Genomic DNA, 20,582 nt, shown 5'->3' with positions numbered 1-20,582 from the left:
GGAAAGACATTATCAAAATGTACAATTTTGAACCGAAATGACATTTAGTGAACACATTAGAAATAAAAATAAAAAATAAACATAAAAATTGCCTGGGCAACTAATTGAAATATGTTTAAGTTGAAGTACTAAACTTATTAAAACGGATGAAAATGTCCAAATCACCACAAACTTTAAAATGAAAACAAAAACCTAAAATAGAAAAAATAAAAAACTTATTCAGAATATTTTAAAATAATATTAAAATTACACTGAATGCATCTAAAAATAAATAATAAAGATTCACTGAACAAAACGCAATAGTATACAAAGGAACAAACTATTTGTAAATTGTACAATGTTTTGTTAAAGAAAAGAATCATCATTTGTTAAGTGTTTGGACCTGATAATTATAAAAAATTAAACTTGCAAATCGTAAAATATTTTTTAATCAAGGAAATATCATATAATCAATTAAATAATATATAAAATATATTTCATTATGTAAAACTAACTTCAATAATGCACACTGTATCAGCAATATTTATTTTATTTATAAAATAATATATACACAATGGTATATATACACAAATCACTATAATGCAAATTATCAATAGTTTAATTAAATTTGTCTAATAAACATTTCATTACTAATTATTTCATATTTTATTCGTTTTTTATTAGTACTTTTTATTCTCAATCAATCAAATCAATCAATCAATCAATCAATCAATCAATTAATAACTACTTTGAATTTATCTAATGTTGTTACATACATCATTTAACACCCCAATGCTGGTTTATGGGGTACATGTTTAATTCAATTATTTTAATTAATTCAATTCTAAATTAATTTCTAGACAGTACCTCGGAACAAAAACTTACCAAATGCAATCAGCACCAGTGTGTAAGTAATCAATGTATGGAAGGCGGTTTTGGTCTTGTGACCAGCATGAGGTAGAAAAGACCATGCCGATGTTCAGCCAGGGAATAGTCACCCCTGTGGGAGAGAAAGAGAGACAGAGAGCGGGTGGTGACTTATTCAACAAAGAAGCTTTACATGATGTCCTTCCTGCTACTGACAACAATAGTGGACTCACCAGGCACAGCACCAAGATGGCGCAGAATGGATCCAGAGTTATTGGGAAGGACAGTGAGGTTCCATCCATGCCTGCAGCGACAGAGAGAAAAAACATTTTTATAAGCGGTAATACATCTTCCCTCCAATGCCTTTAATTCATCTCATATGAAAGCAGCTCTTACTTGGAAAAGGGTTCGGACTTGCCCACAGGGAAGCCGCTTCCATGTGTGTTTGTGTCCACTCTCCCATAATGCACTGCTACGTGGCAGTCCCTCTGCTCCACTATCCGCCAATAATCTTGCTATATAAAGAAAAGCAGGACAGATGGAGATGAAGAGAAATGGCAGGAAATGAGGAAATATGACAGGATACAAAGATACAACTGTCATGGGATATGCTTATAAAATATGCAACACGGAAAGTACATGCTATTTAAAGAAAATTTGTCATTGAGAAGCTATTATAATACCTTTTTTTTTTTAGCAATGATACTGGTCACTAGGGTCGACATTTCACAACAATATTATAGTAACATAATACACTGTACACAATTACATCTGGTTAAAATACAGGAAGTGGTTTGTGTGTACCTCAACTTCAGCAGCCCCAGGCTCTTTGTTGAAGCACATCATCATAGTATTTCTTGCTATCCTGTAAAAGGTGGTCAAAGATACCGATCTCCCCTGGAATAAAAACAATAAACTATAAGAAAAATGGCAAAATAATCTGTGGAATAAGCCGTTTATTTTTTTAGCGGCCATCATGGAATTGGCTCCAGGCAGCTCTCAAAAACAAGCTAACGATTTAATAACATCTGTCGAATTACCATTAAGTTCTGTTAAATGTGGCTTCTTTTGCTTAAATTAAGGCTAAAGGCTACCTGAGGTAATAGACATGCTTCTTGTCACCTTTTATTTTAAAGACAGTGCTTCCTTTCGATCCCATAAACAACTGTCAAGTTAAGTGTTGAAATTTTTCCTATTCATTGCTCCACAAGCTGTCTATCTCAAACTCTTCTTAAGCACCACAGCACAACTGAGAAACACTCACACTCTAACCGCATGACAGCAATGATAACTATAGCCAAAGACAATTGCCAGGTACCGCACTGGAAATGAACAAAGTGCAGTGTGTGTGTGAGGAGCTGAGCTGTGACCTATATTCAGAAACCATTCTGTGAAGAGGCCCACTCTCACCGTCCTGCCCAGCAGAGAGTGTTACCTCAGACAACAACACACAGACAGACAGACGGGGTGCTATAAGAGTCAGCGGGGTATTTTTATTGGGCTGGTGAGGCAGACGGAGTCACCTTACATAGACTAGCTAAGAACTCAGCCTCACATACACCAGCAGCCGAGGGCCTGAGAATAAGCCCTCTCACACAACAGCCACTCTCACCGATATCCACCCACCCAGTAACTCTCTCAAACACAAGAACCACACAAACTCTGCCCTGCAGCTCTGCTTCGCTTTTTACATTGGTAATCTACTTTCTACTACAGCATATTAACCAAAACGAAACCTTCCAGTGTCTGAATTAAAACGCTGTTCATGGGCAGCAGACAAGCCGTGCGAAAAGTGCTCTTCACCTGAACCACATACACAAAAAAAATATTTTAATTTCTAAAGAAACTTCATGCTAGCATGCTAAGCTAATAACTTGACATTCTAATGCATATATTGCCTAGACTAATTTTGGCCAAAATGGGATCTCAAAGCACTATAATTTAGCTTCAAATCGGGAGCACGCCCATGATGTCTAAAACAGCTCGCTAGAGTTCGTAACAGATCTACGGTGTTTTGTACCTTTAAATCTGTCTGAAGAACAAAATAGACACTCATACTGGTAGCTTTGCAAGTCATAGCTCTGAAATGAAGCTCAGATTTGTGATGCAGAGCACAGTATAGAGACACATCCATCAACCCCTGTAAAGCCAACCTCAGCAGCATTAAAACCCAAAATGCATCACATATTAAGCTTTCCTCCTTTCTTCCCCAGCAGTGTGGCTCTGTGCTCAGCGTACAGGCGAACATAGTCATCACGCTTGATACTCTGGCATGCTCTCTGGCAGCTCGGCGGTGAGCCCTCTATGCTCTCTCTAAACACTTCATTACCTGAGGAAATGGCACATCTGCCAGTCTGACTGGGTGAACACAGTGAATGAAACAAGTTTAACACGATACTGCCAATTCAGAAAGGAAACACCATAGCGTTAGCTTGCCAATAAGATTTAGAACGGCCATTATCAAAGCAGGAGGTGCGTTACCTTGTATATACATTTGTGCTGGTCACTGAGAACACCTTCAGCTTCCTCATCTGCCTCATGACTGTCCACTTTTTCCCCTTTCTTTTCCTGAGCAAACAGCCTGCGGCGGCCGGCCTGCCGCTGGGTGTCTGGCTCTTTGTTGTGATTGCGGAAGCCATTGCGGTGGTTGAGGCTGGTGAGCCCATTCTTGGGTTCGTAACGGGGAAGAGCCAGAGACCGCTGGCCATTATCCGAGTGGCCCTCCAGGGGTCCCCGCTTGCGTTCCAGAGCTTCCTTTTCTGCCAGCACTTCCTGCTCCAGTTGCCGGTGCTCCTCCGGAGAAAGCAGGTCATAAGAGAGCAGGTATTGGAGGTAGGCCTCCTGGAGCTTGGCCAGACGGTCCTGTGCTGATTTGGGAATGCGAAGCAGGTCGGCCAACCGGCTCCATTTTTTCAGGTCCATCACCTGCTGCATTCCACCCATGTCGTAGACCAGCTCGGAAAAACGAGCCAGATCTACTTCACAGCCACCTGAAGGGGGGACAATGAGAGATGAATGTGAATGTTTAATGCACTGTACATTAGGAAAGTATATTAACAGTTAATGTATCGTTTCCAAACATAACTAAACCACTACAACTTTAACACACTGCATCATCTGCTGCCAAATGAGTATTGACAGCCCCAGAATTAAAATTCATTACATTTCACAGCTCATTAATTCTCTAAATATGTTAGCGGAGAAATGGCGTGGCATCTTTATTTGTCTTTTGAAAAATAACAAAACATAACGACTGGAGAAAGTGAGCTAAGGAACTGAGGGAGAGAGAGCATCAAAGGCCAATGACCAGGAGTTTAAAACTCTCGAAGGAATTATTGCAGCATATCGGCAGCATTCTAACAGGCTCAATAAACATTTATTTCAACCGTATATTCTGACTGGACCCTCAAATAGCACACAGGATTCTGAAGTAAAGCAATTGTGCAGGGCTGCTTTAAAACCTTGTAAAATGGAACTGTGCTGGACAAGCTCTGGAGCAATGGGCGATTGTTTTGACATATGGTTTCCCAACTCCTGACAGACAAGAGACTTGACAACATATGTTGAGAATGGACCATGAGGCTGTTCACTGGTCAGTTTACATACAAATTACATACAAAGTCTCTCAACCCTTTATTCACTTGACAGGCTGAAGTTCTACTTGATAATTGGGTTACACAAGACCAGAAACAGGGGCAAAGGTGCTCCTGCAGGGCCACTGTTTTAGTTTCAAACATATGAAGTCCACACCAGTCTAAAATGTATCCTAATAAGTTATCTTAATTCGATTGTTCAGGTAGGTTTTATTAGAGTTGGAACTAAAATTTGCAGCGCATTGACCCCTCCAGAAGAGGGTTCCTCAAATCCAACCCTGGAGGGTCACAGCTCTGCAGAGTTTAGCACCAATCCTATGAAAAATACTAGAGCAAGCTAATCAAGGTCTTCAGAGTTATTAGAAAATTACAGGTAGAAAAGTTTGCACTAATCTCTGCAGGGCAATGGACCGCTAGACACTCTGCCATATACCAACAAAAGCATTTGTAATCAGAGTTTTAAGTGGACTCACCTATAAGCGGTGGCTCGTCCATTGAGATGCCCTGAGATTTGAGGTGCTTCTTAATGCAGGCCAGTTTCTGAACATTGGGGCCCCAGCGCCTACCCAGCTTGTGGATGCGCTGAACCTGTGTCACAAAACGCATATCGTCATTGAGTTTGCACTCTGGCCTCCAGTCAGGAGGAGGCAACACTCTGCACAGTCCAGACGACTCAGCCCGTTCCCGAACTGAGTCGAGGTACACCAAAGGGTCCTGAAACTCCCTGGAGGTGGGCTTGAAAACGGGCACCTCACCCAGGGTCGCGCACCCTGCCCTTCTCCTCTCCCGTTCCCTGTCCGGTCGTGGTGGAGGCGTGTGTGTGGGCTCTGCTGGTTTGAAGGATTTGCTGGCTGAGGTAGTGGATGTGGTCCGGTTGAGGGCGGGGTTAGTTTGGGCCCTCTGCTGTGCTTGTCTGATGAACATCAGTTTGCCAGCAGAGGCACGTTTGGGCCGCTGACGTGCTGGTTCAGGGGTAGCGGGGTTCTGGGGCATGGCTGGGGAGGCGGGAGCAGCAGGGGGCGACGGAGGAGGGGCAGGACCCATTTTCTGAGTCGGGGAGGCAGCCATTTCAGTGATACTGTGTGCAATAGTGACGGTGTTGGGGGGCTTGAACTGACCCAGGGCCTTCTTGCTGCGAGTTTCCAGTGGGCTAGTCTGCAGTTTAGCTTTCTTAACCTCAGTAACAGGTGGCTTAGTTTTAACCTCGTCACTCTCAGTTCCAGCTCTAAGGACCGTAATGGCATCACTTCTGCGCTTAGAGTTCCGCAGTCCCTGCCGCACTTGTCGGCCATCGACCTCCTCTTCCCTGGCACTGTGGCGTCCATTAAGCCTGCCATTAGGCCGACCCCTGCCCCGGGGTGCATAAGTTATCTTATGCACCCCGTTTGATAATAGCACCTGTTTGCGGGTTTTTGCATTGATACTTTGGGCTTTTCCTGAGTGAGAGAGCTGGGGCCGGCCATGGCCGTTGCTGGTTGGATGATGAGAATGATGGTGGTGGTTGTTGCTGTAAGCACGGAGGCCAGCAGAAGAAGCGTGCTTGCTGTGGTTGAGTTTGGCTTTCTTAACCAGTTCTCGTTTTGCTTTGGTGTAGGTGACGTGGCCCTTGGTCACGGTGGCTGTGTACTTCACAGATTTGGACGGCAGACGGAAGTCTTTTGACTTTTTGGCACTGGCTGTATGCGTGCCGACTGATGATGCCCGTGTGACTCCATTTACTTTCGAGACCTAAAGTGAGCAGAAGATATCATATTGTTACATAAAGTGGATCAATGCAACTTACTAAGGAACTGTGAGAACTCTCAAACAGTCCCATCAATCTTGACAACAAATAATACGTTTCTAATGTCTATTCGCATACCGAGTCAGTCACAGTGCATGTTTCGGCTCACACAAAAACACAGACCACAACAGAGCTCCAAAAACCCCAAACCAGAGAAAACAGCAGGGAAGAAAGAGGGAGGGGAAGTGTACCAGATAGAGGGAGGAAAAAAAAAAAAAAAAAAAAAAGGGAATTTATTTTTTATTCAGTGCCAACAGCTGCAAAACAATCCTTAGAAGTAAAGTTTAATAATAAAATCACATTCAAGCACTAATCCATAGTCTGCTTTATACAGCACAGTATAGCTGATCTGAGGCCCCCAATATACTTCACAGCAGAGCAGATGCAGCTTGGGTTATGCCCGGCCTCTCATTGTTTAACAGCCGCCATGGGAATTAGACTATGCCAGGCTACAAACATAGTCAGCCTCGACTTCTCTCTTCACATTGTTTTCTTTGGCTCTGTTTTTCTGGCAAGGCAGAAAGGATTTGATTTCCTATGTGTGTGTTCTCTCAGAGCCAAGAAAAGAAGATGCAGCCGGAGGGTTTTAGTGGACTAAATCTCCAGGTGAAATAAACACGATGTGCTTCCTGACATCAGAGGACTATTATTGGAGTCCTGACAATTGGCCTAAAGTCCTCGACAAGCCTTTAATCAAAAAAATGCAATAGCACATGAATGATGCTGTCAGGTATGCAAAATGTTCTTTATGGTGAATAGTATATAATAGTATAAATGGTAACCAACAATGTCAATAGCCCTATTCTGTGTTCCTAACTCATTTCAATTAAAGAAAAAGTTAGGAGCTAAGAAAACGTGACGACAAAAGTTAACGGTTTGATATAAATTAAATTTTTTATTAATATGCAAACATGTACTGCAGGAAATGATGTTTCAGTTCCTAATAAAGTTCCTGCCATTTAATTATATTTTTACTTGCATTTGGCATTTGACATGTGCTAATTGCAGAGTTTTTCCACCAAACAAAAGGAAACAAAGACTTGCACAATTAAAAATGCAGATTTTGTCAAAATGTGAATTTTCACACCTGATATAAAGGGGTTGAGGTTTAATTGTTCTGTACTCATTTTTGTGCGAAGCCTTTTGTGATGAATTCACACTCTGTGAATAGGCCTTTACATGTTGTGCCACACCCTCTCACATCCCTCCCACTTTATTTCTCTCTCTTTTTAAACACATTTAAATAACAGCGTCCAGACTGCGGTGATCTCTGGGCCAGAGGTTCGCTGACAGACAGACGAGGAGATTGCTGAGGGTTTTTGAAGTAAGACATCGGCTGTATTGTATTCCTATCAGGTGCAGCCAAACAACAAAGAGAGTCTATTAAAAGATAAGGGGGACTGAAATGTGACCTCCTTCATCAATCGCTCCCCCTTGTCACCGCTTAAAAAAAAAAAAAAAAAAGCGGCAGAGGGGAGAGGTTGAGAATTTAAAAGAAAGCGACAGACTCCAGCCCCAGAGGCAGGAATGATGGATGCTCTCTGCAGGTAGAGTAAGCAAATGTAGCATGATGTCAGCTGCGGCCATGTCTATGTAGCCCCCCGTCATCACACCCGCCCCCTTTTGAAATAACACGTCAGTGGTCTACGGCCCGCCCCATCCCATCTGCAGGGCTCTGAGAGCGCAGAATGTGATTGTAGTGATAATCCCACTCAGCATAACGTGCCGGATGCCGAGTATAGCTTGCATGCCGACTGCGCTGCAGAAATCCCACATCTGCGCCGCGACCACTAGAGGGCTCTGCTCGCTGATTCCATAACACTGCCCGAGGGTGCACACGAGCCCTGCCACACGCTGCCAGCTATTATTTAGACTGCCTGAAAGGGTGAAAGCAAGAGAGAGAAACTGCGTAGGCGAGAGAACACAGGTCACTGGATTGTCCCCAGTGGGCAACCTTGTGAAACCAGGGGAAACAGAGAGCAGGCTGGAGGAAACAAGGAAGGAAGCAAGGAAAAAGAATGGAAGGAAGGATGGAATGGTTAAAAGTCCGGGTGGCCAAAGACGTATGATTAAATCGGCTTAACAGCCAGGAACAAAAACAAGAGAACACACACAGACAGAGGCCAGGCCAGCTCTCTGAAGTGGATCTTGGTTGCACGTGAGCATGAGGGAGGACAGATGACATCATGTGTTGCTATAGGCCAGCTGCAGCATAGGAAAAGATTTAACTGAGAACATCTGCAGAGCTGCAGCCCACACCATACACACACATGGTCCATGTCTATCTATGTGTTAAACAAATGCTCTACAACTGTTTCTCTCAATTTAAATTTAGCAGTGCAAACAATAAAAAAAATGCAAAGGAAGAAAAAATAAAATAAAATAAAAAATATGTAAGTTACTGTAAAAAAAAAAAAAAATTGGTTGGTTGGTTGGCAGAATGGGGGTTTAATCCACTTTCTCTTTGGAAACAAACACAGCCAAGTAACCACCCATTAAAAGAACAAGAAAACTTCTAAGACAAAGCAAAAATATCAAAAAGACTCATTAATAACTGCCATGGATACAATGAAACAAATAAATAGACCTTAACTCGGGATAACAATTAACATACAGGCCAATAATAATGCCGCTGAAACTGATTCTGCACCTGCTGTGAGCAGCATGAGCTCTCTCTTCTTCCCAGATCAAGTTATTCCATGTAAACGCTCACAAAAATTAAATGAAATGAAAGTCTAATTAAACAATGAAGCATAAACCCTTATTCACCTCATGTGCCATGGGTCACGCTCATGTCAGAGCTCTTCAACACATGAACACCCTTCAGAAAATTAGCTTTGAAAGAGAGTGAGTGAGAGAGAGGGGTCAACAGCTGTCTAATAGATTCTCACAGTATTGTGGATAATGCTGCATCTATCCGTGCTGTTTATTGTTTTAAGTATAGCAGATGAGTGGTAATATGTTTGTGTGTGCCAGCATAATAACAGGCTTTATCTGACTCCAGGGTTTAACGCTGGGTCAGTCATTGCGGTTAAACTGTTAAACCGCCACTTACAGGTGCCACTGCTTCATGCTGATTCATCAGAATGATTAAAACAGCAGCTCTCAAGCTAAGCCCACACTTCTCATTTTGTATATATATATATAAAAAAAAGTCTTGTACAACAATATTTGTACAATTTGTACAAGAACATTTTAAAAATATCTTCTTTTGTATTTCACACAAAGAAAGTTATATGGGCTTGGAATTGGGGTGAGCAATTGAATTCTCATTTCTGAGTGAACTCCCCTTTTCATCTTTGAATGTTTTAGTTCATCTTTGCCTCTGGATCATGTTACAGTCTATAATTTAAAATAAATAAATAAATAAATAAATTTTTTAATTATAGACTTTAAATTATAGCTGCATGATATATATATATATATATATATATATATATATATATATAAATCATGCAGCTTCATGTGTTTAACTTGTACAGCCTGAAGGCTGAGAATCTCAAAATTAGAGTGTCAATGGCATAAAAAAAAGACAAAGAAAGAGAAACTGAGAGGCAGATGAGTTGAGGTGATCCGTCTTTCCCTGCTCTCTGAGGTTCATTGCTCACTTAATTAATCAGTTTTGTGGTACTCAAAGGCGACAGGCTCGTTAGTACCGGAGATGGTGGTGGTCTGATTGTCTGTAAGCCACATCGGGATGGATGTTCCCTCCTAACTATCAGATCCAGTATAATTCTCACGACTTCAAAATGATCCCTGTTCATACTGACACAGAGATGGACATGAAGGCTTGTACCTGCTTGCGGAGCTCCTCTGCGGCTCGTCTGTAGTTGTGGCCGTTGGTGTTGTGGCTCTTGGCCGTGGCCGCAGTGTGCTTGTGGGAGATCTCACCAGATGCGTCACACACCTCGTTACGATCTCTCCCCACAGATGACTCTCTGCCTCTGGATCTGGGAGCGAGCTCTTTGTCCTTGTGTACCTTAAGGCCATTCAACACTGCAGGAAAAAACAAACAAAAAAACTGGTTTATTAAAATAAAAATAAATATTCATTGTAAAGACAAATCAAATTATTGCCTTGCATTTTCTTGTCAGTAACATTTTGCATTCAAATCATTTTTTATAATCCTATTTGCAATGGATTTTTAGTGTGGAAATAGCATGTTTTGGTATGATATTGTGCACGATCCACTGCACTATGCAAGTTTATGACTGTTATTGAATGCAGTGTCAAAATTTTGACAAAACTGCTGTACTGCCTTCATAATTGCATAGTTTACTGTTGCCAGCGCACTGTTTTCATACTTAGAAGCAAGCAAACTGGCATAGCCTTTAGGTCAAGTTGGTTCTAGCTACCAGTCTAAAAGTATATAATGAGATTCATCATGAGCTCTAGTTTAATGGTTCATGATAACAAAATTGCATACGAGAGAGGTGCTGTGTTTATAATATGCTTACTACTGCTGCACTATATAGTATGTATACTGTGCACATAATTCAAGTTTTCTGTAAGTCTAGAATACTTGGGTGACTAGTAAAAAAGTAAATATATTTAAAATACATTTATTTCATACTAGGTACAGTTTAAATCTTGCAATATATTTACAGTCATATCGCTTGAGACTTACTAATATAAAAATTTTAATTAAACTTTATTTGGTGTGCTTATTTGTGCACAATGCACATTTCTTAATATTAAACCTAAAATGTGTTTTAATGTCACTATTGATGAGGATTATGATCTTTGAATAATATCAGCCTTTAAATGCAAGTTATTTAGAGTGTACCTGAAGTATACTTGCAATAGTTCCACTTGAGCACAATCAAATATACTTCAGTTGGACCACAGGACTACGTCCCCACAATTAAAGTGCATTAAGTACAAAATGAGTTGTTCCAATTTTGCAGAATTTAAGTATACCAGTTTAGTATACTAAAAGTATACTTGGCGTGTATAGCAAAAGTATACTTTGCGTGAAAAATTTCAAATACATTTTAGTATATTTGTTTTTACTAGGGATAATACATTTTTAGGGCACATTGTTTGTACTGCAGTATCCCATGATACAATGCACTCAAACTGACATTCTATTTCTAGTTTGAGGGATGAACCAGATGGATGGCTAAAATATGGGAATGATAAATTTTAATTTATCACAAGACATTTATCATAAGTGCAATGCTTCCCTCTTGTTTCACTTAACATTACATTCTATACAACACCCCCAAAAAAGCTCTGACATACCATAAGTATAAACTATTCGAAAGAAAATTCTATATCAGACCCTCTGGACGGCTCTAATTAACACATATTCAAACTGCTCTCTGTATTTATGACTGCTCACTTTAATTTTACAGTGTAAAAAAATATCAACAGGCAGCAGAGCGTGTCAGCGAGGGGGAAACAGACGGGCTTTCGCGCTGTAAGGCTTGCGCTTGGAACTGCTACCGACAGCTGAACTCAATAAAAGGTGTTTAATTTAGAAATGTAAACACGCCTCTGGGTTACTGAGGTTCAGCGAATGAAAGCCGAGCACTGTGGTTTCTCTCGCTCTGAGAGACACTCGGAGAGAGAAAGACTGGAGCGTTGCCTATGCTCCATATTAAAGTGCCACATCTGAGATGGACCAGCTCAAACAACGGGCTGCGTCCAGGCATGGGATAGGCCGAGGATAGACAGCATGAGAGAGGAAGAGAGAGAGAGAAGCGGGACGGGGCTTTCCTGAGCCTGGGACTGTGTGCATTTCACATATCCAACCAGCTGAGGTAGTTAGTAGTTTACATACATAAAAACTCAAGCCTGTAAGGAACAAGGAGCACATTCCTGAACCTGGGCCAATCAGGAACAATCAAGATCAATTTAAAGTGACTTATTGCCGACTGAGAAATAAAACTGAGCTTATTTATTCAAAGCTGAGTGAACAAGAATAGACGAGTAGACAAGACAGTCCAGGTGCACCAATGACATACTACGGTCTATGAAAGATGATTTAATGCATACTGATCTTGAGTTCTCATAATATGTAGGAATATAGTATGCAAACCGGGATACAGAAAAAAAAAAAAAAAACTCAGCAACAGAACTACACTAATGTGTGTTTATGTACATTTATATATAGTTCCCAGCTTGACGTTCTGATTGCTGTTGAAGACACATTAACACACTCAATTAAACAGGCACTTGGCTTTCAATTATCTGCTGACAGACTATTTTTGTTTGATAACATCAAGTTTCATTAACACATATGCTCCTGCAATACCTGCTACCCCTCTTTAAACACACACAGCATCTATTGAGTATCAACCAAGAGCTCAAACTGTCGTATAAGGCGGTCTCCTTCATTTGTTGTGGGGGTGTGTGAGTCTGTGTAGCGTACAGAGAAGTGTTGCCTGCCGTTACTCGGCACAGCTGTGAGCTGAATGCATAAACACCTTGTTACCGCCTTTCCTACTAAAGTGATAATTGGAGTGGAAAGATGGAAGCGTCACGTCCCACTCCAACACAACATTCCCATCTCCACACAGGAAGCAGCAAGTCTTCTCTCTCTTCACATGTACAGCTTGCAGAAATATTTACACTATCGTTCAAAACTTTGTTCAAAAGATGTTTCTGAAAGAAGTCTTGCATGCTCACAAAGGCTGTATTTACTTTATCAAAAATATTGTGAATAAAAAAAAGTGAATGTTTTGTGTAATATTGTTAAATATTACTACAATTTAAAACAAGTCTTTCTATTCGAATACATTTAGAAACGTAATTTACTCCTGTGATGCAAAGCTGAATTTCCAGCATCATTACTCCAGTCTTCAATGTCACATGACCCTCCTGAAATCATTCTAATGTGCTGATTTGATGCTCAAGAAACATTTAATATCATGATCAATGTTGAAAAGTTAGTGTTGCTTAATATTTTTGCAGAAACCAAAATACGTTTGGTTTTTCAGTTTTTTTTTTTTTAAACGAATAGAAAGTTCAAAAGAACAACACAGTGAGTTACAGACAAACTCGATCTATTTTGCTGCATTTTTTCTTATTTGCTCTTTGTTCTTACCAAAGCCGTTAATCTTGCTAGACAGTTTGCCCTTCTTGGGTGTAGACTGGCATGACGTAGATGCCACACTGGGTGTTTTTTCTTCCTCAATTTCATGTTCATCTTCCAGATCCTCCTCATCCTGAGAGCAGCCGAAGTAGCCCATGCTACTAGGTAACGCCGGTGAGCCTGAGAGGGGAGAGAGAGACAGAGTGTTAAAGGAAGTCACAGGCCCAGTGCATTTACTGAGAAGTGGCCAAAGAAAATGGGATAAACTGGCACGACTCCGTAATCTCAATTTCTATTGCAAATGTAATTCTCTCAAAATCAGCTGCTGCTCTGGATGAGATTAGAGACTGTCGCAGCCGTAAGAAGCCTGAGTACATTACACTCCTCTTTTTCTGTGTGTGCTGAGAGGAGATTTGGAGCCACGAGTGACTGTGTCTGACTGATGATTCTCTTTAAGAGAAACTGTGTTTTAAAACACACCAGCTGATAACCAGCAGCATACTGCAAGATTACAGACCCAAGAGAGGAGGAAAGCACTGCTCCTGGATCAGGCAAAGCTCGAAAGCTGAAAAGTTCTGTGTAATACATGGTGCATGAGCAAATAATGATATGAAACATTTTAACCAACGGTCTTGTAAAACCAAACCAAACCATAAAACAAAAAAACCCTGAAAATTTCAGTGCAATACACATGGTGGATGAGCAAATACAAATAATACTACTACTACTACTACTACTAATAATATTAATAATGGTATGAACACTTTTGACTAACAACTTGACTTATAAAACAAAACCGAATCAAACCCAAAACCAAAACAAATTAAACAAACAACAAAACAAATCAATAAAACAAACAAAACAACAAAAAGTGCAACAAACATGGTGGATGAGCAAATAACCAAAAACAAAACCAAATCAAGCCCCCCAAAAACAAACAACCAGACAAGCCAGAACATAAAAAAACCCAAAACAAATTATCCAAAATCTAAACAATTTTAATTCATTAAATGTATTACTTTTTATAAGTAATTATAGAATTACTATATATTTATTAACGACGATACCAATGTGTTTTGTTGTTTTATTGTGCCAAATTTCAAGCCTTCCCTTCTGTCTGAGTGTCTTCCTCAGACACACATCACGTTACCTAGGTTTATCATTATGCGATATCAGTATTTCTCTTCTAAACAGCACAGGTGATGTCAAATGTCTGTTGCCCATTAGCTGCCCCTCCAGCACTATCAGCGCTTAAACCTGCACTACTGCACATCTGCGCACCGGGCAACAATTATCATTATCTAGTGCTGTTCTCCGCCAGCCTCATGAATGAAACATGAGTGTGTCGGCCACGGCCCTGCGAATGTGCCCTCATTAGCTCTCTATTAACGTGAAGCTGCAGCCGGGGCGGCTGTGCTGGTGATGTCACTGCATACATGCAGCATTTGACATGCCACATTAATGCTTATGGTCTATGAGACAACATTTATAATAGCAATGGAGACAGGTTGACTGTTTAGGGAACAAATAAAATGACTGAATGAAGTAGAAACTTAACGAGGTGCTGTTAAATGGATGTAAAAGGGCTAAGAGACGAGAGAAAGCCAGAACGCTGCATCACTGGTATTCACCGGTGAAATGGTCTTGTTATTGTTCACTAAAATGGTAACACTTTATAATATGGTTTCATTGGTTAACATTAGTTAACTACATTAGTTAACATGAACTAACAATGAAAAATATTTCTAAACCAAACTTAAAATAAAACAATTAAAAATAGCTTTCAGTATTTGAAAAAAATAAAATAAACATTAGATGAAAAGCTTAAACTTGAAAAAACTTGGGGAAAAAAATAAAGAAATTTTGCCTTGGCAACTAACCGAAATAAACATGTTACTAAAAATACCAAAACTAAAAGTAAAAATAAAGTTAAATAAGAATATTAAAACAAAAACTAATCCAAATGTATAAAAAAAAAAAAAAAACAATATTTATATATACACGTTAGAATACAAGCTAGTACAGAATATTATACCAATACAGAGCATAACAGAGCAAATACTTTATAATAATTACAATATAAAGAGAACACTAAAATAACCTTTAACATACCTTTAAAATAAAATAAATTAAATGTTATTTATTTTGTGAATTTAATGTGTCTGGCTCCAGTGTCATCAGCTCGGTTTGTGGCTTGATATTTTAAACTGGTGTATCTTACCATATTCTTTTAATGTATTATCCTAATTATGAACACACTGGTTTGTAGTGCAAACCGTTTTAACCGTTTACTGCACTTTGTTATTCTTCTTGTTATTTCCCTACAGCGGCTAATGAAACAGAGGTCTCACACACTGACAGAAAACGGCTTACTTCTGCGTTGAATAATAAGGGGGATAAAACAGCCTACAGGACTATAGAAGCCACTTTGATGGTTACTCCATGTGGCAGAAGCCAAATAAATAAGACTGGATCAACTTTCAGCCTTCACATAGTTCAGCCACAAACAAGTCCAAACAAACAAACCAGACAACTGAAGTTATTAAGAAAATGACTGCCATTATCATTATCTCACACTCCCATAATATGGGAGTAAAAGGTCAAAAAGCCAATAGCTCACAGACCGGAGGGTCATCCAGGGTCGTAAATGGGGGTGGGAAACCTCTGGGGTTTCCACCATTTTTTCCTACCTTTAGATGCTTTGCAAAACAGGCCACTAGCAACGCTATAGTTTGTTTCATGCTCCCCAGAATGAGTCCCTGGTTCAGGCTCTCCCCACAATGAGGCTTACTGAGTGCCCCAGGGAATGCTGGGTAGGGAGTAGCCCAACTATAGCTCCCAGTCACTGGCGTCAGGGGTGCACAAACCGGATTTTTGATAGCAATCATGCATCGCCTGTCATGTCTTCTCCCCTCAGCTTCTTTCTCCAGAGCCAAATCTAAATCTGTCATCTCCCAGAGAGAAGGAAAATAAAAAACAGACCTTTCCCAATCCCCAATTATGTGTGCTCTCATATTCACGGGCTGACACATATCATAATTAAAGATGAAGGCATCTATTACAATTGTCATTTTTAATTCAAGCACAGACATAATTACAACTGAAGTGTTCTACTCCGGATGCTCTTCTTTTGTCCCGTTTTATAAAGCCAAAGAGATTCAAATTGAAGCTCAAGAAGAACCAATCAAAATCTGGCTGAGTAACAGACCTCACACTGATTGGACGTCTGGTTGCCGTGCGGAATGTTTTGATCAGACATAGTTAAAGGGAGTGAGGAAGTTAGTTCATCCACAAATAAAAATTCTGTCATTTACTCAGACACACGTCGTTTCAAACCTGTATGATTTTTTTCTTCCGTGGAATAAAAGTTGAGCGCTTTGAAAAACCTTCCCGCTCTTTTCCATAGGCTAAAATTAAAGCATAATAAAGCAAAGTGAGAATTAAGTGTGCTTAACTGTACTGTGTACTTGCAATGTAATTAAAATCTTAAACATATAAATAAAAAAGTACTTGCATATAATACGGATGAAATATAAGGCCACTTAACTCAACTGTTTCTTAACACACTTAAGCATACTTTTAAAAGTGTACTTTTAAACCTTAAATTACATTTTAAATAATTGTTTTAATAATGTTTTTAAGCTTTAAAGTACACTTAAACTGATGTATACTAACATACTAAAGCACATATATACTTGATCATAATTCAAACTTTTAATCGCGATTAATCGCATCCAAAATAAAAGTTTTTGTTTGCACAATATACGTGTGTGTACTGTGCATATTTATTATGTATATATAATAGACACACAGCATATATTTTGAAAATATTTACATGTATTTATATTCATATAAATTATATCATATTATCGTAACATTTTTCTTAAATATACACGTGCGTGTATTTATACACATAATAAATATACACAGTACACGCACATATATTATGCAAACAAAAACTATTATTTTGGATGTGGTTCAGCATTCAGCAAATACACTTACACCAACTACATTTCAAAAACAACAGAATTATGAAATTAAATAAATGTCTAAAGTTCAGCTAACTGCATTTATATACATATAAACTAATACATTTACATTTAAACACAATCACAATGAACTTAAGTGTCTGAAAACATTACATTCAATTCTCACTAAAGTATAATCTTTTAAAGTATTTTATTTGTGTCATAGGTACTCTTTTTTAAGTATGCTAAAGTGTACGTCTTTTTCATAAAACATGATAACCAGACTTGTGTGCCAATTCCAAGTTATTCAGTCCACATAAGAAAAAAGTCATACAGGTTTGAAACAGCATGAGGGTGAGTAAATGATGAGAAAAACTGTATTTTTAGGTGATTTGTATCCCTCTAATAGATGTACAGGTCTCCCAGGTTGAGATCTTGACCCGAGGTTGTCAGGGCTCCTGTCAGGTTAACAGGTTTTTCCAGCAGGTCAAGGTATATGGCAGTTGAGAGAAAGGATGTTAGACAGTTAACAGCCCCCCTGCTTCGCACTACTCTATATCCTCTCTACGAGATGGCATATGGCAGTATGGAGTGCACTAGAGAGCGGCGAGTGAGAAGAATAAGAGGGGACATTAAAAACATTGTCTCTGGGCTGCGGCAGCAGCAAGAATGCGAGGGGATTATGGATTATATCTCCTCTAATTTACATTCCTGAATGTCTGCAAATCCATTAACCCAGTTTGCCCTATGCTTGAGGAGTCGCCGGGAGAATTTAATCAGCCTGCTGCCCCACCGCCAAGCCGCACACGTCAGCACGCTTAATTGAATTGAAATCAGCTATCTTTGTTCTTTCGTAGCGCACAGCGCCAGTACAACAGCTTCACACAGTCACACGTGGCTGTGGTTTGAATGCAGCTGCCGTGGCCTGAGAGATGTAAATAAGTCTTCAGGACAGTCAACGATATCCAAGAGACACTGAAATTAAAGTAAATGCTCATGAGGACATTCAAAGGCACATAAAAATACAGTTACAGCTGCCTGTTATGTAACACGGCCAATAGAGTACGTTATTCATTTACCCATATCTCCTTACCTACTCGAGTTCACATCACGAGGAGTGTGTATGCCAGGGTTTCAGCATGTTTAAGCAAAGAATCTAATAATAATCTGTGGAGGAGAATTACAATAAGAAATGTCTTCTTATTTTATTAAGGCCTTAAAAAATAATGTTTAAGACCGTTAAGGCTGCTAATGTTCAGACTTTAGATACTATTAAAGACACTGAGGACTTACAGGATATAACAGGCATGGACTTCATCTGTACAGATATCTAGATTTTTTTTTGTAGTATAACTCACTCAGACTGCCCAAAATACACACACACACGTTGGTTTTTGTGGTTTATGGGGACTCTCCATAGGCGTAATGGTTTTTATACTGAACAAACTGTGTGTGCTATTGCCCTACACCAACCCTACACCTAAACTTAGCCCTCACAGGAGACTTTGTGCATTTTTAGATTTTCAAAAAACACCATTTAGTATGTTTTTTAAGCCTTTTGAATTACGGGGACATAGGCAGTGTCCTCATTAACCACCTTCATATTGTAATACCTCTGTCATACATATGTCATTATACAAATTTGTGTCCTCATAAACCACATAAACATGCACACACATGCACACACACACGCACACATGCACGCACACACACACACACGAGGAAACTCAAAGCAGTGCTTTAAACACTCGTTATGTAGCATAAAAACAGAAATGGCTTACATCAGGGTATAATTCCTGCATTGTGTCTGCAGCACATTACTTTACATTGCATCAGAAGACACAATCTGGATGTAAAAAAAAAAAAAATTGAAAAATATATTTTGAAAACAAAAAACACTCCTAATTATGCTGTTAATATCTCAAAAGCCAGCACCCCAGAGATTATGTCTGTTTATGGCAGAAAAACTTTTCTTTTGAAGAAACCGTCAGAGATTTCACAACCTTGCATTAATCAAAGCCTGCACTCTACTCAGCAGTCGCACACGGCGGTCCGGTTAAATACTTTCTCTGTGTCAGATAAGAGCTGTGTTTCGCTGGCAGTCGGCCATAACTAAAGCTATTGTAGGACTGCCCATTTGACCCTGGCTATATTTACCCAGAATGCATTGATCTGTATTTACCCATCCTCTCTATCTCCAACCCTGTGAAAGATCAACACTGTCTTCTCACGACCACCTCTCCTGGTGGCTGGAACAGACACGCCAAAGAAAAGAGCCCTCTGGAAGATACTGAATATCAGGAATTCTTTGAAGGATAAACCGACACATGGCATGATGACAACTCTCGACTTCTCATAACACCAGTGTATTGTAATGCCATTTGGGCAACATTACGCTCCACACATTAATATACACACCCGCCTCAGTAGGGGAGTATCATCTATAAATAATACCACTAGGAGGGCGGTGTACGGTTAGTGAGGTGCGGCCCATCGTCTAATTGCCGCTGTGGAAAAAACAGCTAGGAGAGTCATTGAGAGTTGAGGCCGATATGTAATACCCTCGGATGTGTGGCTTTGGCCTCTCCCTGACCTCACACACCAGGCCAAGTCAAGTAAAGGCCAAGTCCGAGAAGACCTGAGCTGACCCGATCACGTACAAACATCTGATACAACTAGCTAATATTTCATACAGTACCGTCACTCACACAATCACATGATAAAGTGATTAAAAGACTACTTTTACAGAAAGCAATGCCCATAAATTGTGGCTAATGGACGTCTTGTTTTTGGAAAGCATGTTACAGGACATTTCTGGGCTGCTATTCTGAAATCCTGGGGAGGAAGGAAAGTTTATACTGAAATGAGGCAGTCTAAACCGTCTCCCGCAAGGTTTAAGTATTATGTTGTAAAAACTCCGGCCAACGAATAAATTCAAGGTCCAGCAAGCTTTCATTTTCAGGTTTTTGAACGGTATTAACGGAACATTCTGCTTCCACTTTTCCTACCTTTTACACATCTCAGGACATGCATGAAATGGGAGAGAAACCTTTCTGTTTTGACCGTTAAGTTGAAAAACTGCAGGCTACACTTCTGATCCTAGTAAATGAATTTAAAGAGTCAAATAAATATTAATGTATAATAAAAAGGGCCTCACATTAACTTTACAGACAGCGAGAAGTAGATAGAACATAAATCTATTGAAAATCTTGCTTGTCCTGATTTGGGAGGTAAATCCACAGAATGGGATTGTGGTAAATGTCTAGAACCAAGTTCCATTTAATAATTAATTTGAAGGGAGGTAATAGCATTTTAAATAAATTTATAGTTTCAATTGTTTCACTTCATAAAAC

General features: G+C 39.7%; 1 protein-coding gene across 1 annotated transcript in view; it reads right to left on the bottom strand.

Annotated features, from left to right (window-relative positions):
* Nucleotides 1–20,582, bottom strand: part of LOC306885513 (protein Jumonji-like) — a 97,231-nt gene that overhangs the window by 4,557 nt on the left and 72,092 nt on the right. Inside the window, exons 5-12 of the mRNA XM_079442086.1 lie at nucleotides 13,274–13,441; nucleotides 10,019–10,218; nucleotides 4,913–6,167; nucleotides 3,328–3,836; nucleotides 1,651–1,743; nucleotides 1,243–1,361; nucleotides 1,080–1,150; nucleotides 865–979 (exon numbers count right to left, since the gene is read on the bottom strand). Coding sequence (XP_079298212.1) covers nucleotides 865–979; nucleotides 1,080–1,150; nucleotides 1,243–1,361; nucleotides 1,651–1,743; nucleotides 3,328–3,836; nucleotides 4,913–6,167; nucleotides 10,019–10,218; nucleotides 13,274–13,441 — 2,530 coding nt within the window. The remainder of the gene's footprint in view (nucleotides 1–864; nucleotides 980–1,079; nucleotides 1,151–1,242; nucleotides 1,362–1,650; nucleotides 1,744–3,327; nucleotides 3,837–4,912; nucleotides 6,168–10,018; nucleotides 10,219–13,273; nucleotides 13,442–20,582) is intronic.

The sequence above is a fragment of the Barbus barbus genome (assembly GCF_936440315.1).
Source record: "Barbus barbus genome assembly, chromosome: 19".
NCBI lineage: Eukaryota > Metazoa > Chordata > Actinopteri > Cypriniformes > Cyprinidae > Barbus > Barbus barbus.
The sequence above is the reverse complement of the archived record's forward strand: the minus strand, read 5'-3'. Positions and strand labels throughout refer to the sequence as shown.